Source organism: Podarcis cretensis (assembly GCF_951804945.1).
Source record: "Podarcis cretensis genome assembly, chromosome: 11".
Classification (NCBI taxonomy): Eukaryota; Metazoa; Chordata; class Lepidosauria; order Squamata; family Lacertidae; genus Podarcis; species Podarcis cretensis.
The window spans coordinates 2,692,940-2,708,670 of NC_137180.1; the positions used below are offsets into that span (position 1 = coordinate 2,692,940).

The following is a 15,731-nucleotide window of genomic DNA, read 5'->3' on the forward strand; positions in this document are numbered from 1 at the left end:
ACTGATTGCCATTGGCTTAGTTGATCCAATGTCACAGAAGGAGGCCTTGTCCAGGAAGCTTACCCCTAGGAAGGTGGCCTTGGGAGATCCTTGAATGCAAAGTTCAAGGTCCATGCTGAGCAGCTTCTGGTAAATAAAGCCAAGCAAGTCTTTCCCAGACCAAGCATAGCCAGTTGATGCTCCCATGAGATGGATATGGCTTACAGAAGCAGAACAACTGTATTTGACCCTCACTGGCTTTGCCAGATTTGAACTGTATAGAAAAAGGTTGCCAATAATTTAACTCATAAAGAAAACAAAGAGTTTAATGTCAGAGTTCTTTCAGACTTAACACCACGGGCATACAAATGACCACCTTTCACAGCATATTGGTTTAAGAGTCTTATATTTCTCTTTCTGCTTAGTAAATAATACATTTATGTTGCCTTTCAGCTTAGCTTCCCAAAGGCAACAAAAAAGTATTTTTTCAGTCGCTCTACATAACTACAAATTAGTGCTGTGCAATGCAACCCACAGCAAAAGGAAGTTCCACTGAATTCATTGAGATTTACTCCCAGCTAAGCCTTTATAACATTGCAGCATAAATTATTTTTAATTGTTTTTAAAAAGCTAGGTTGAAAGTGTAACAGAAAAATCAAAGGACAACATTATTAGTTGAATAATCATTATTTAACTCCGGAGCATAATCAAGTAAAATATTTACTAGTGTATGTGTATCAAAGGCCATTTCCTGAATTCCTTACTAACCCAAAACACACATGAGTCTTATTAAGGGCTTTTACTGGCTTTTAGTATGAGTTTGGGGCATGGAGAGACATCAGGAATAAACCCTGATTTTGGAAAATGAACTGAATCTAGATTCTAGACGAAGTTAGTTGTGCTTAGTGCCCGTTGAAATCCGTGTGAAAAGTCTGTTTGTTTTAACATCAATCCCACCTCCATGCTTGCAAGTGAGAATACATGGAATTAAATGGATTTCAGCCCAATTCTTATGCCCAAACTGCTGTGGCACATGACAGATAGACCTATCCATGCTGACTTTAGGTATGCGATGAAGTAGCCAGGCAATTGTTTCATTGTACTTGCCATCAACCCTGGCATATCAATCATAGCTGACGAATAAGGCTCCTCTTTTTCATGCCGGCCTGGGGCTACAGCATGGGGTTTGTCGCTAATATACAGGATGCCACTAATATATGGGTAGTGTAGCCTGGACCTGCAGTTCTGGCTGTGGCCCAGAGTCTCTTCAGTACTCTTGCTTGCTTCTTCCCTGGTTGTCCTGATCCCCAGGCCCAAAGGAGGGCCCGTGTGATGCCCAAAATGACAGAATGATCAGCTCCAGCGCTCTATCAGAAGAAGGTGCAAACTGTCAAAAGTTGGCAAAGCCTTGCTGTCTTGACAGAGAATGAAGACCAAGACAGCAGACATTTGCCCCTTCATCCCACAAATGTAGCAGTCAGGCCAGCAGTGTTTTGTGTGGCTGCTGGTGAAATTTCTTAACCATCACCATGAGCACACCAGGTGTGAACGCTATTCACCTGCATTGGTGGGGCTGGGGCAGCACAAGCCCCCAAGGCTGTTTCACTTTAGACTTCACCAAAGGATGTGCAGCCTCATCCTTCCCTCACTTTCGCTACCTGAAGGCAGTTCCCCTTCCCCTTGAGGGCAGCAGTTACCTAGGCAGATGACCAGCCTTGGGGAGCTCCAAGCCTGTCCAGAATCACCGCCACAGGTCCCCACTGCCCCTCACTTCAGGCAGGGATTCATAATGGCCGGGGCAAGTTCCGCAGGGGAGAATGCACTGAGACACCCAATCTCAGTGATCACAGGCAGGAGGAGGAGCTATGCTAAGACCAGACAATGGAGGAGGCAGGTTTAGTTGTTGTTTGAAGACTACCCCTGCCTCCAGGTCTGGTCTTGACCGGAAGGATACTGGAATCAACAAGGGAGACCCACATGGCCTTAAGGTGCTGCTGTGCAATGTCAGGTCAAAGATTCACAAGACGGCCTGTTCTTGCTGCTGTTTGTCCACCAGGTTTCTCTTACGCATAGCAACCCAGGTCATATGGGTGGGGAGGGGGCGTTGCAGTGATTTATAGGAAGTCATTAGCTTACACCAGTCGTCCTATTGGGAAGACCCAGTTTTCTGAGTGCATGTTCTGGAAGTTGGACAATAGGGGCAGTACAGGATTCATTTTGGTGTACTGACCTCCCCGCTGCACCTAGGATTCCCTGCCCAAGCCTCTTCAGGTCATGGCGGATGTTCTCCTGGAGACACCTAGTTTGGTTATCCTAGGGGATTTTAACATCCATGCCAACATGACCTTACAAGGGGCCGCTTGGGACTTCGTGGAAAGCATGGCCTCCATGGGGCTGTCCCTGAATAAGTTTGACCCAACTCATAGTCATGGACATGCCTTAGACGTGGTGTTCATCTCTATGGATGTGGATTATTTGACACTAAGTAAAAGTGAAACAAAAGAAGTGCCCTGGTCGGATCACTTCCTGGTGCAACTGGACTTCTCCACAACCATTCCTCTATGCATGGAGGTGGGACAGATTTGGATGGTCCGCCCCTGCCACTTAATGGATCCAAATGGTTTCCAGAGGGTAGGGGATGTTTCAGCTGATTCCCTGGTGGCCCGCTGGAATGCGGAGTTAACCAGAGCTATCGACTGTCTGGCTCCAAAGTGCCCTCTCCGACTGCATGGAGCCCAGATAGTGCTGTGGTTTCCCCCAGCTGAGGGTGATGAACAATTGCCGAGACGGCTAGAGTGCTGGTGGCGGAAAACTCATTCTGAATCAGACCGGAAATGGGTTAGAACTCAACGTTGAGCCTACCAAGTGGAGATAGCATCTACAGAAAACAGCAGCAGGAGATTCTTTCAGGTGGCTCACAATCTAATGGAACCACCTTTGCCATCGGGGCCCAAGATCTCCTGCAATAATTTTGCAAAGTTTTTTTGCAGATAAAGTGGCTCAGATTCGGAAAGAGGTAGACTCCACTGCGGGAGCAGGGCCGGGGTGGGAGAGTGCTAGAGTCCTGTCTAGTCAAGTTGCATGGGATCAATTCTGATCTGTTACCTCCAAGGATGTAGACAGGTTGCTTGGATGAGTGAAACCAACCACCTCTCGCCTTGATCCTTGCCCATCCAGGCTCATAAAAGGGTGATGGGCTCCGTGGGGTGGTGAATGCTTCCCTCTGCGAGGAAGCCTTCCTAGACCCGCTGAAAGAGGTGGTTATTAAACCACTTCTTTAAAAAAATAAAAATATTTGGACCTGGCCAATATGGTCAACTATCTCCCAGTCTCAAATCTTCCATTCCTGGGCAAGGTGATTGAGAGAGTGGTTGCTGAACAACTCCAGGCACGCCTGGAGGATGCGGACCCATTGGATCCCTTCCAATCAGGATTCAGGTCTCATCATAGGACTGAAACTGCCTTGGTCATGCTGGTCGATGGTCTCTGGTGGACTAAGGGCAAAGGTTGGGGCAGAGCTGTTTGACAGTGGAATTTGCTGCCAAGGAGTGTGGTGGAGTCACCTTCTTTGGAGGTCTTTAAGCAGAGGCTTGACAACCATATGTCAGGAGTGCTCTGATGGTGTTTCCTGCTTGGCAGGGGGTTGGACTCGATGGCCCTTGTGGTCTCTTCCAACTCTATGATTCTATGGATTCTATGATTCTAGGTGAAAGCTGTTTCCTAGTTCTGCTGGATTTCTCAGCAGCCTTTGATACCATTAACCATGACATCCTTCTGGACTGTCTAGAGGAGCTGGGGGCATTGTTATACAGTCCCACTCCTTCCTCCTGGGCAGTGTCTAGAAAGTGGTGTGGGAAGATGAGTGTTCAGACCTCTGGGCTCTCATTTGTGGGGTGCCTCAGGGTTCTGTCCCCATGCTTTTTAACATCTACATGAAGCCGCTGGGAGAGATCATCAGGGGGTTTGGGCTGGGTGTTCATCAGTATGCAGATGATACCCAGCTCTACCTCTCTTTCAAATCAGAACCAGTGAAGGTGGTGAAGGTCCTGCTTAAGTGTCTGGATGGCGTCTATTGAGGTTGAATCCTGACAAGACAGATGTACTGTTTTGGGGGGAAAGAGGGCAGGCGGGTGTGGAGGACTCCCTGGTCCTGAATGGGGTAATTGTGCCCCTGAAGGACCAGGTGTGTAGCCTGGGAGTCATTTTGGTCTCACAGCTGTCCATGGAGGCACAGGTTAATTCTGTGTCCAGGGCAGCTGTCTACCAGATCCATCTGGTACACAGGCTGAGACCCTACCTGCCTGCAGACTGTCTCGCCAGAGTGGTGCATGCTCTAGTTATCTGCCGCTTGGACTTCTGCAATGCAATCTACGTGGGGCTACCTTTGAAGGTGACCCGGAAACTGCAATTAATCCAGAATGCAGCAGCTAGACTGGTGACAGGGAGTGGCTGCCGAGACCATATAACTCCAGTTCCTGAAAGACCTGCATTGGCTCCCAGTACATTTCTGAGCACAATTCAAAATGTTGGTGCTGACCTTTAAAGCCCTAAATGGCCTCGGTCCTGAAGGAGCATCTCCACCCCCATCGTTCTGCCCAGACACTGAGATCCAGCTCCGAGGGCCTTCTGGCAGTTCCCTCACTGCAAGAAGTGAAATTACAGGGAACCAGGCAGAGGACATTCTCAGTAGTGGTGCCCACCCTGTGGAACGCCCTCCCATCAGATGTCAAGGAAATAAACAACTATCTGACTTTTAGAAGACATCTGAAGGCAGCCCTGTTTAGGGAAGTCTTTAATGTTTGATGTTTTATTGTGTTTTTAATATTCTGTTGGAAGCTGCCCAGAGTGGCTGGGGAAACCTGGCTAGGTGGGCAGGGTATAAGTAAATAATAATAATAATAATAATAATAATAATAATAATAATAAGCCCTCTGGCTGCTACCTCCACAGTGCTGTTGCTACATCTCCGCCCAACACACCCTTGCTCTGGAATCTGGCTGACTATGCTGGTTGTCCTGAGCAACAGCTGCTCTAGGAGGGGTTTGTAAAGCAGAATAGATATATGAGAAGTGTTGCATCAATATATAGCCAATTTGGGACAGGAAACATGGTGGTTCCAAGGGGTTTTTTTTTTTTGGGGGGGGGGGTTGCACCGCCTATTAATGATTTTTGTCACAATTATAGCAATAGGATTGCTTTTTTTGTGTTGTTTTGTGCATTGTTGTGGATTTTGCTTGGAGCTGAGTAGCAAATTCACGGCACATCTTTGTGTAGAACCAAACTGTGAAAATGTTTCTAAAGGCCTGTAAATGCCATCTTGGTAGGCAAGGGAACCCCGGGACTAACTATTATTGGCTGCAATAATGAGCTCCTATATGTGTATCTGCTTGCTTTGATATATGCTCTTTGGCTTGCTTTGGTGCTATGCTTATCTGTGGACTTTGGATGCTTGGCTCTTGGCCTGGGGAGGGGAGCTATCCATCAGGCGTGGCTGCCTGCCATCCCTGCCTTCGTGAGCCAGGCGGGCCAATGGGGGTTTCTAACCAAACTGACACATGATGTTTTCTGTATAAGCAATGCACAAAATGCTTGCCCAGGGGCAGGCAGTCATGATGAATGTTTGCTGTTTTCGTGTCTATCCTGAGTCTGTAAAGGCAGTAAGGTTTCTGGCATTGCATTGAAGTTTTCACCTTTTCATAACAAAGCACTAGAATGAATCCTTTTGGCAGTTTTGACATCCTTTTCTGGAATCCCTGATCTGTGGATCAGGACAATGGTATACTGCTGTCTGCTCCATCATTTATTCGATCAGAAGCAAAAGCACCCCAAGGAACGGGATCAATGGGCTGCAGGCTGCATATGGATGAGGGACACACTGAAGTGGAACTTTATTGTGCATTAGACTGAGTCGTGGCACACCTGCCCCCTAAAAGGCAGGCTTGGCTATGCCTGACACTTATGGGCTAAGTTTTTCACCCCATGTTCACACTTCAGTATGCCTCTGGAAAGAGAAAATGGATTAGGATTAGCATGCTAAATGTGTGCCCATCTTTCTTTCTTTTTAAATCATTAAAAGCCTATACAGAATCAGTCACGCAATTCCAAAAAAAGCTGTGCTAAGCGAGCAGATATAGAATTTTGTGGATATATCAAATTGCAAAGTCCCAGGTAGGGAGAAGAGAACAGAAGCTACTACAGGTCTTCCCTGGACCGTTTCAGGTCCCATTTCCCTTTAAGGTAAAGGTAAAGGTACCCCTGCCCGTACGGGCCAGTCTTGACAGATTCTGGGGTTGTGCACCCATCTCACTTAAGAGGCCAGGGGCCAGCGCTGTCCGGAGACACTTCCGGGTCATGTGGCCAGCGTGACATGGCTGCTCTGGCCAGAGCCAGAGCCAGAGCCGCACACGGAAACGCCGTTTACCTTCCCGCTGGTAAGCGGTCCCTACTTATCTACTTGCACCCGGAGGTGCTTTCGAACTGCTAGGTTGGCAGGTGCTGGGACCGAGCAGCGGGAGCGCACCCCGCCGCAGGGATTCGAACCGCCGACCTTTCGATCGGCAAGTCCTAGGCGCTGAGGCTTTAACCCACAGCGCCACCTGCGTCCCCATTTCCCTTTAGAGGCACTCAAATTAATTTTGTTCTTTACCTCTGCCAGTCTCAGCTAGTGGCAAATACCGGTAAGTTGCTGAAATTAGAAGTTGGGTGCTTCAAGTTCAACACTGGCTATCTATTTATTTCGATCTGGGGAGCCTTGTCAATGCCTGCATTGGTTTCATGATCCCTTGTGTCACCATCACAGAAAGTAAAATATTAGGCAGTTAGCTGGCATTATTGAAATATCAGATGTGGTGGTTAATCTTGGTTTGGACATAGCACATTTTAGAAATTCCTATGCTGACTAAGTATTTTATTTTGGACCAAATTCAAAGGGAAAGCCTGCATTTTTCACCTTTCCTTCTTTTTTAGAGAAAAGAAGTAAGAACCTTATACCTGCAAGATAAACACACACACACCCCTCCCTACTTTTCTGGAGTGTTTTATAATCCTAAAAAGCTGAACGCTGTTGCCAGTTTCTGAAACTTGTTAAATATTGCCAAACTCTCACCACATCTCTACTGCCTTATCAAGGAAATGCTAACACCCTGATGGGCACAGAGCAGTCGGTGCAGGAGCAGGTGAAGAGGCTGCAGAATTGGGTCCCTTCACAGGGTGTTTCTTCCAAACATTTACCAAGGGGGAACGATCAGATTTGAGAATAAAGTCACAACTCCAGACCTTTTCCTCATGCTTTCAACATTCCAGAAGAGGCCTCCCAAATTTCTCCTTCTTTTCTTTGTGAAATATTATGCCTTTGGCGCTGTGATCCAGCCAAGCCTGATTTCGATGCGAGAGAGTTGAGCACACGCTTAAAGGTGAGAAACTGTGGCTTAGGGCTGACAGGTATCGAAGGGAATGAGGGCGGGAGGGAGCCCACCCTGATGTACCTGCCCTTTTGCCTTGCACAACATTTCTGTTGTGTGTAACTATCAGCATGTGATCCTTCAGCAGCAAGGAGATAAACTTCCGTCACCTGCCAGAGTTTGCACACCCAACTGCTGGGAAAGGCACAGACTGGCTGGAATGCTCAAAAGCCTGCTGTGTCCTACCTGCCCCCATCTCACAGCAATCTCTGGCCAATAAAGTGATAAGCAAAGGGCCCTGCTAGTGATTCTCTTAATTGCACAGCTATTTTCCTTTCTCCTTCAGATGACCTGAAAATCTTCAAAACATTTGCTGCCAATCTGTACAAAGTTCAAAGATACTTTCTATTTTAGCAATTATACTCTGATGCAAGGAATAGCAATGTGCTGGTGGTAAGATGAGAGAACTACTTTAGCGGTTCGATAAGATAATACCTTTCTGCTTATCCGTTTGTTTGTGCATAAGCATGGAAAGAATTTGCTATGACATCCTTTGCTTCTATGGCAAGCTTGTTTGCAACATGGATTTTTTTAAGGCAGAGGACTTAGCTGGATATATGGAAAAAACAACGAAGAATCTTGTGGTCCCTTAAAGACTAACAACTTTATCACAACATAAAGATGTGATCTCTGGCAGTCATCTTTGAGAATTCCTGGAAAACAGGTGAAGTCCCGGCAGACTGGAGGAGGGCAAATGTTGTCCCTATTTTCAAAAAGGGGAAAAGAGAGGACCCAAATAATTACCGCCCAGTCAGTCTGACATCAATACCAGGGAAGATTCTGGAGCAGATCATTAAGCAAACAGTCTGTGAGCACCTAGAAAGGAATACTGTGATCACCAATAGTCAGCATGGATTTCTGAAAAATAAGTCATGTCAGACTAACCTGATCTCGTTTTTTGACAGAATTACAAGCCTGGTAGATGAAGGGAACGCAGTGGATGTAGCCTACCTTGATTTCAGCAAGGCATTTGACAAGGTGCCCCATGATATTCTTGTAAAGAAGCTGGTAAAATGCGGACTTGACTATGCTACCACTCAATGGATTTGTAACTGGCTGACTGACCGAACCCAAAGGGTGCTCATCAATGGTTCCTCTTCATCGTGGAGAAGAGTGACTAGTGGGGTGCCACAGGGTTCTGTCTTGGGCCCGGTCTTATTCAACATCTTTATCAACGACTTGGATGATGGACTCAAGGGCATCCTGATCAAATTTGCAGATGACACCAAACTGGGAGGGGTGGCTAACACCCCAGAGGACAGGATCGCACTTCAAAACGACCTTGACAGATTAGAGAACTGGGCCAAAACAAACAAGATGAATTTTAACAGGGAGAAATGTGAAGTATTGCACTTGGGCAAAAAAAATGAGAGGCACAAATACAAGATGGGTGACACCCGGCTTGAGAGCAGTACATGTGAAAAGGATCTAGGAGTCTTGGTTGACCACAAACTTGACATGAGCCAACAGTGTGACGCGGCAGCTAAAAAAGCCAATGCAATTCTGGGCTGCATCAATAGGAGTATAGCATCTAGATCAAGGGAAGTAATAGTGCCACTGTATTCTGCTCTGGTCAGACCTCACCTGGAATACTGTGTCCAGTTCTGGGCACCACAGTTCAAGAAGGACACTGACAAACTGGAACGTGTCCAGAGGAGGGCAACCAAAATGGTCAAAGGCCTGGAAACAATGCCTTATGAGGAACGGCTAAGGGAGCTGGGCATGTTTAGCCTGGAGAAGAGGAGGTTAAGGGGTGATATGATAGCCATGTTCAAATATATAAAAGGGTGTCACATAGAGGAGGGAGAAAGGTTGTTTTCTGCTGCTCCAGAGAACCGGACACGGAGCAATGGATCCAAACTACAAGAAAGAAGATTCCACCTAAACATTAGGAAGAACTTCCTGACAGTAAGAGCTGTTTGACAGTGGAATTTGCTGCCAAGGAGTGTGGTGGAGTCTCCTTCTTTGGAGTTCTTTAAGCAGAGTCTTGACAACCATATGTCAGGAGTGCTCTGATGGTGTTTCCTGCTTGGCAGGGGGTTGGACTCGATGGCCTTTGTGGTCTCTTCCAACTCTTTGATTCTATGATTCTATAAGATTTTGTGGGCTACAGTCCACTTCACCAGAGATATGAAGAAGTATCCTCAGTTTCAGGTACTTGAGGTTTAGAGGAGGTAAACTGTCAGATCCAAAGTAAGCATGGGTGGTGGTAATTTACATTGTACGCAGAAGAGCGGGGCTGATAGCACAGACATCCTGTCACTGATAAACCAACTAACACATGTAGTGTGAAAGAAATCCATTCTGCTGATTCAATCCACAAGTTATAGCAGCCGGTGTACCAGATGGAGCTGGTAGAAAGTTTCCCTGGTCACAGAATTGACCCGCACCTCCATGGTCAGCTGTGAGTCCAAAATGACTCCCAGGCTGTGCACCTGGTTCAGGACCAGGGAGCCCCCCCACTCGCCTGCCCCCTGTCCCCCAAAAACAGTTGGACTAGATGATCCTCAGGGTCCCATCCAATATGATTCTATTCTATTCTATTCTATTCTATTATGTGCAACCCTTGAGATTCATTCACCTGATCAGCTTCCAGTGATATGCCACCATCTGCCAACATGGCACTTCTGAATTCTCTTATAAGACAAACAGGCTTTTCTCTACACAACACTACTCTAAAATGGCAGCATGGCAATATAGAAAAAACAGGAAGAGGCCATTTTAGCTTCCAATGACACTGTAACCAACATAACGTGAATACGGGAACTTCAAAAGAAGACTGCAGTGTTGTTAAGCGCTGTCTTTTCTGGACTGAAACTGCAGAATTGATTTTTTTTAAAAATCTTTTTTTAAAAAATCGTTTTACCAAAGCCAGGATGTATGTTGTGTGTGTCTGTATGAAAGGCCCAGTTAATAAGATAATTATCACCATCATACTTCTCTGCATTTTGTTATCTTTTGACTTCACTGTTTACAATCCTTTCCCCATCCTGCATTCACATACCTGCAACGTAGGATAGCATTTCATACATGTGATCCGGTAGATTGCAGTCCTTTAAAGCTTATCCCATAACAGATGTTAAAGTGCCACAAGACTCTTTGGGTTGCAGTCAATGCTGCATGTTTTGAGTGGTGTTCTGCTCTTGCAGTGTGATTTCCCCTTCCTTCACACTCCCAGTATCTGCTCCAAAGGGTCTCACAGCCCCCTAAGGCAGATTCTGAGGGTGCACAGGAGCTACATGGGAGAGGAGAGGGGGGAGTTTGGTTGTGCAAGTGGAAGTCTGTTGTGTGAGTGGAATGGATACAACCCACTGTTGTTTTTCTTTCAAGAGCTTCTGGAAACTGGATATACAGGTTTATTATGTCCTTGGAATATAGGAAGAACATGAAAACAATCTAGTTTTATTTTGAGAAGCCTTCTGCTTCCTAGTACATTAATGCCTGAATACTAAATATGTTAGCTTGAGTCTAGCTGCAGCCAGGCCCTATGCAATCAGTGATTCAAGAGAGTGGATTGGGCTGCACATTTCCTTTTGCTCTCAAGGCAGATAGGAATGTACATCCCCATCCCACATGTGCAGTGCAAATACAGATTTCATGAGGTGTCTCTCACCCAGATTCCCAAGCTTGCTACAGAGGAACACTTTTGCTGAACTGCAGCAACTATACAACTATATACGTAATGTGCTTGGGGGTGTCTTTTCTTGCACAGTATTTCTGATGACATGATAACATAAGAAGATTTTGCTAGATCAGGCCATAGGCCTATCTAGTTCAGCATCCTCTTCTCACAAGGTCCAACCAGATGCCGCTGTAAGCAGAACCTGAGCAACATGTTCAGCTCAAATAAGATTATTGCCATTCTGTCCAGTACTGGAGGTGGAATCATCCTGCTGCATCCAAGTCCTCCAGCTTAGCTGGCTAACGACAAGCCCTCAAGCCAGGGACCCTCTTATTTTCTCCAGCCCTTTGCCTTGCATGTCAATGCCTTTTTTAGATTGTAAAAAGTCTACTAGCAAGGATTGTCCACCTCATTATTGCTCTCAAGTGGCTGGCCTGCTTTTATGCACTTCTCTTCCAGGCACGTAGGCGATGCATGTGTGTTGTTCACATTTCAACAATTCTGCTGGATTTCCCCCCAAGAAACTGTGCAACCCTACACACGTCTACTGAGAAGTGAATACCATTGTGCTCAGTGGTGTTTACTCCCAAGTAAATGTGCAGAAGATTGTAGTCTACATATTTTAGGAATGAATTGTAATTATAAATCAATGTTACATTCCCTAATACAGTAACATATTCTGATTTTGCCCTTTGCTGATTTTATCTTTCTTTCTGCAAACCATTAATACTCTGTTATAATCCAGTCCTGAAAACACCGCTGTGGAAGTAATGCTATAATTTCTGCAGAACTTGTTCCTAGGCATCAGTCAAATCCTATACACATCTCCCAAAACAAAAAAGCCCCAATCTCATGCATACTTCCTTCAGAGAAGGTGCCACTGAACCCAGTGAGGCTTGCTTTGAGTAAACATGCATAAGATCCAGCTGTTAGTTTGATGGGGCTTCTCCCAAGTACATATGCATAGGTCTACAAATAGTACCATGGTTAAGGCTGAAGCCTTAAAATGCTTTGGGCTCACAGAATCATAGCTTCAGACATAATTCACACAGAGCAACAATTGCAACCATTCTGAAACAGGATGGCTGTCAGCAGCCACACTCTGCGAAAACAGGGGAGAACATCAGGGAATAAAGCTGCAGTGAGATCCATAGGTAAGAACCGGCAACAAAGTTATATGCACTGAGATCCACCGCCAAAGTGAGAACAGACCTACAGCAATAAGACAGGAGGAGATTGCCTCAGTGGCAGAGCTAGAGGGAAGTTAAGCCACATAAATATAACTAACCTTAGTATACTGAATCTTCAGATCCTTGAGGGGCTCTGGCAAAGCCGGGGTAGTTGACATGTTTGGACTAGTTCCTGAAACACAGGTGAAAGGAGGTTGTAAGAAAAGTTCAGTGATATTTGCCCTGACTGAGCACTTCGATATAATTGTGCCTTTTTATCTGAACTGGCTATAGTATATTTGCATGCAAGAGTATGATTGGACGAACAACTGCACAGCACAGGGGGGGGGGACTACAGCTAATGTGCAACACCTAGAAAAGCAGGCTGTGTACTTGGGTGCAAAAGTCCATATGAGGTCGTGGCACTCTCTATGTGTGCAAATAGCAGCCTGCTCCTTTTCACCTGCAAGAATAACATACACTCAGAAACATCAGTATAGATAACCTAAAAAGAGTTCTGAAGATACTTCAGAGCTTTGGAAATTTACACAAATGTAAACTGTATGTTGTTGGGTGTTTTTTTTTAAAAAAAGTTCCTGTCTTTCTAGCAGTGACAAGACAGGTGAAAATCCAACAGGTTCAGCTTTTCCTGGCAGGAATTGCTGTGGTAATATTGAAAAGAGTGTTTAATTTGAATATGTCAAATCAATGCATTTTTAATAACTCTTGGAAACATTCTAGGAAGCAGGAAACCATGCTGGCTTTTGCAGCAAAACCAAGTGCCTTGCAGCACTTTTAAAACAATCAGATTTTGTGGTTCATCAGTAATATCTTCAGGATGTATTACTCTTAGTTAGATATACAAGCGTGTGCCTTCCAGAGTGCAATGCTATGACTGCAGTGTCAGAGCCCTCTGTGTGCACCTGGCCTGTGAGGGGGTAAAGCATTACCCATGGCTCCAACCTTTAGGTAGTACTGCCATCACCCTGCTTCTAAACTTCCAGGCTAGTGGGTTGCAAACACACAGTCTTCAGGCTCTTATTGTAGGAAATGGGAAATCTCCAATTGGCACTAGAAGAAAGGTTCAGACCATCTTCTCCAGGTTTCCTGTTTGCCAAGATCTTGGAGCACATTACTGGAGCTAGGCTGCAAGTTAGGTATGGGCAGCATATTTGGTTTAGTTTAGATTCTCGTGAGACCAGACCTAATTCACAGTTCCTGCTGAAACAAGATATGAACTGAAGCAGGTATACTTTCTGAAATTTTGTGAAACTATTCTTCTAGCAAATAATAAGCACAAAAATGTGTGCATTGAAAAGTATAAATGTATTATTATTGAAAATAATGCCATATATAATAAAATAAAACATAACATGTAAAATGCATTGTATAAGAGGAAATTGCTTGCAAAATAGCATACAAAAATGGATATGTATTAGGAAAAAATCACACTAAAACACTGATAAATTTTCATTTTTATCATTTATTAAATTAATATTAAATTCCAAAGATCACAGGGTGGTTCACACAACATAAACATACAAAATGAAAACACGAAATACATAATAAAACAAAAACAAACCAATAGCCCCCACCCCACAAACACATTTAAAAGGCTATACTGTATAATGTTTATTCAGCCCAAGGCCTGGTTATAGAGAAACGTTTTCACTGGGCACCTAAAGATCTGTGATGAAGGTGTCAGGCAGCCCCCCCCCTGAGGAGAGAATTCCATAAACAGGGAGCCACTGCTAAAACGCCTGTTCTTATGTTTCCACCCTCTATGTTCTGGTCACCTCTAGGTTATATTACAGTGGTACCTCGGGTCACATATGCTTCAGGTTACATATGCTGTAACTCCGGAGTCTGCAACTCCGCTATCCCAATTTGGGACAAAAAGTGAACACCAATATAGAAACATGGAGGGGTCACACAAAGAAGGTCCTCAGATGGGCCGGTCCTTCAGGTATTGTGGTTCTGAGCCATTTAATGCTTTACAGGTCAAAACCAGCACTTTGAATTGGGCCTGGAAACTAATTGGCAGCCAGTGCAGTCATTGGCATTATATGCTCAAACCATCTTGCCCTGGTGAGCATCCTGTCTAATGAATTCTTACACCAGCTGAAGTTTCCAAACAGTCTGTAACACTTTGTATAACACTTTGCAGTACAGTGGAACCTCGGGTTAAGTACTTAATTCGTTCTGGAGGTCTGTTCTTAACCTGAAACTGTTCTTAACCTGAAGCACCACTTTAGCTAATGGGGCCTCCCGCTGCCACCGCGCCACTGGAGCACGATCTCTGTTCTCATCCTGAAGCAAAGTTCCTAACCCGAGGTACTATTTCTAGGATAGCGGAGTCTGTAACTCCACTATATGCATATGTAACCTGAAGCATATGTAACCCGAGGTACCACTGTAATATAACCTAGAGGTGACCAGAACATAGACAGCAAAACTTAGGCTATCCCTGTCCAAATAGTGGCACAGCTGGGCCACCAACTGAAGCTGATGGAAGGAATCTCATTTTTTGACAGAATTACAAGTCTGGTAGATGAAGGGAACGCAGTGGATGTAGCCTACCTTGATTTCAGCAAGGCATTTGACAAGATGCCCCATGATATTCTTGTAAAGAAGCTGGTAAAATGTGGTCTTGACTATGCTACCACTCAGTGGATTTGTAACTGGCTGACTGACCGAACCCAAAGGGTGCTCATCAATGGTTCCTCTTCATGCTGGAGAAGAGTGACTAGTGGGGTGCCACAGGGATCTGTCTTGGGCCCGGTCTTATTCAACATCTTTATCAACGACTTGGATGATGGACTCAAGGGCATCCTGATCAAATTTGCAGATGACACCAAACTGGGAGGGGTGGCTAACACCCCAGAGGACAGGATCACACTTCAAAATGACCTTGACAGATTAGAGAACTGGGCCAAAATAAACAAGATGAATTTTAACAGGGAGAAATGTAAAGTATTGCACTTGGGCAAAAAAATGAGAGACACAAATACAAGATGGGTGACACCTGGCCTGAGAGCAGTACATGTGAAAAGGATCTAGGAGTCTTGGTTGACCACAAACTTGACATAAGCCAACAGTGTGACGCGGCAGCTAAAAAAGCCAATGCAATTCTGGGCTGCATCAATAGGAGTATAGCATCTAGATCAAGGGAAGTAATAGTGCCACTGTATTCTGCTCTGGTCAGACCTCACCTGGAGTACTGTGTCCAGTTCAAGAAGGACACTGACAAACTGGAACGTGTCCAGAGGAGGGCAACCAAAATGGTCAAAGGCCTGGAAACAATGCCTTATGAGGAACGGCTAAGGGAGCTGGGCATGTTTAGCCTGGAGAAGAGGAGGTTAAGGGGTGATATGATAGCCATGTTCAAATATATAAAAGGATGTCACATAGAGGAGGGAGAAAGGTTGTTTTCTGCTGCTCCAGAGAAGCGGACACGGAGCAATGGCTCCAAACTACAAGAAAGAAGATTCCACCTAAACA

At 45.2% G+C, this 15,731-nt stretch overlaps 1 protein-coding gene across 1 annotated transcript in view; it reads right to left on the reverse strand.

Moving 5' to 3' along the window:
* ALDH1A1 (aldehyde dehydrogenase 1 family member A1) overlaps positions 1-15,731 on the reverse strand; it is a 63,425-nt gene that overhangs the window by 29,034 nt on the left and 18,660 nt on the right. The window contains exon 2 of the mRNA XM_079996114.1: positions 12,350-12,423. Coding sequence (XP_079852240.1) covers positions 12,350-12,409 — 60 coding nt within the window. The 5' untranslated portion in view covers positions 12,410-12,423. The remainder of the gene's footprint in view (positions 1-12,349; positions 12,424-15,731) is intronic.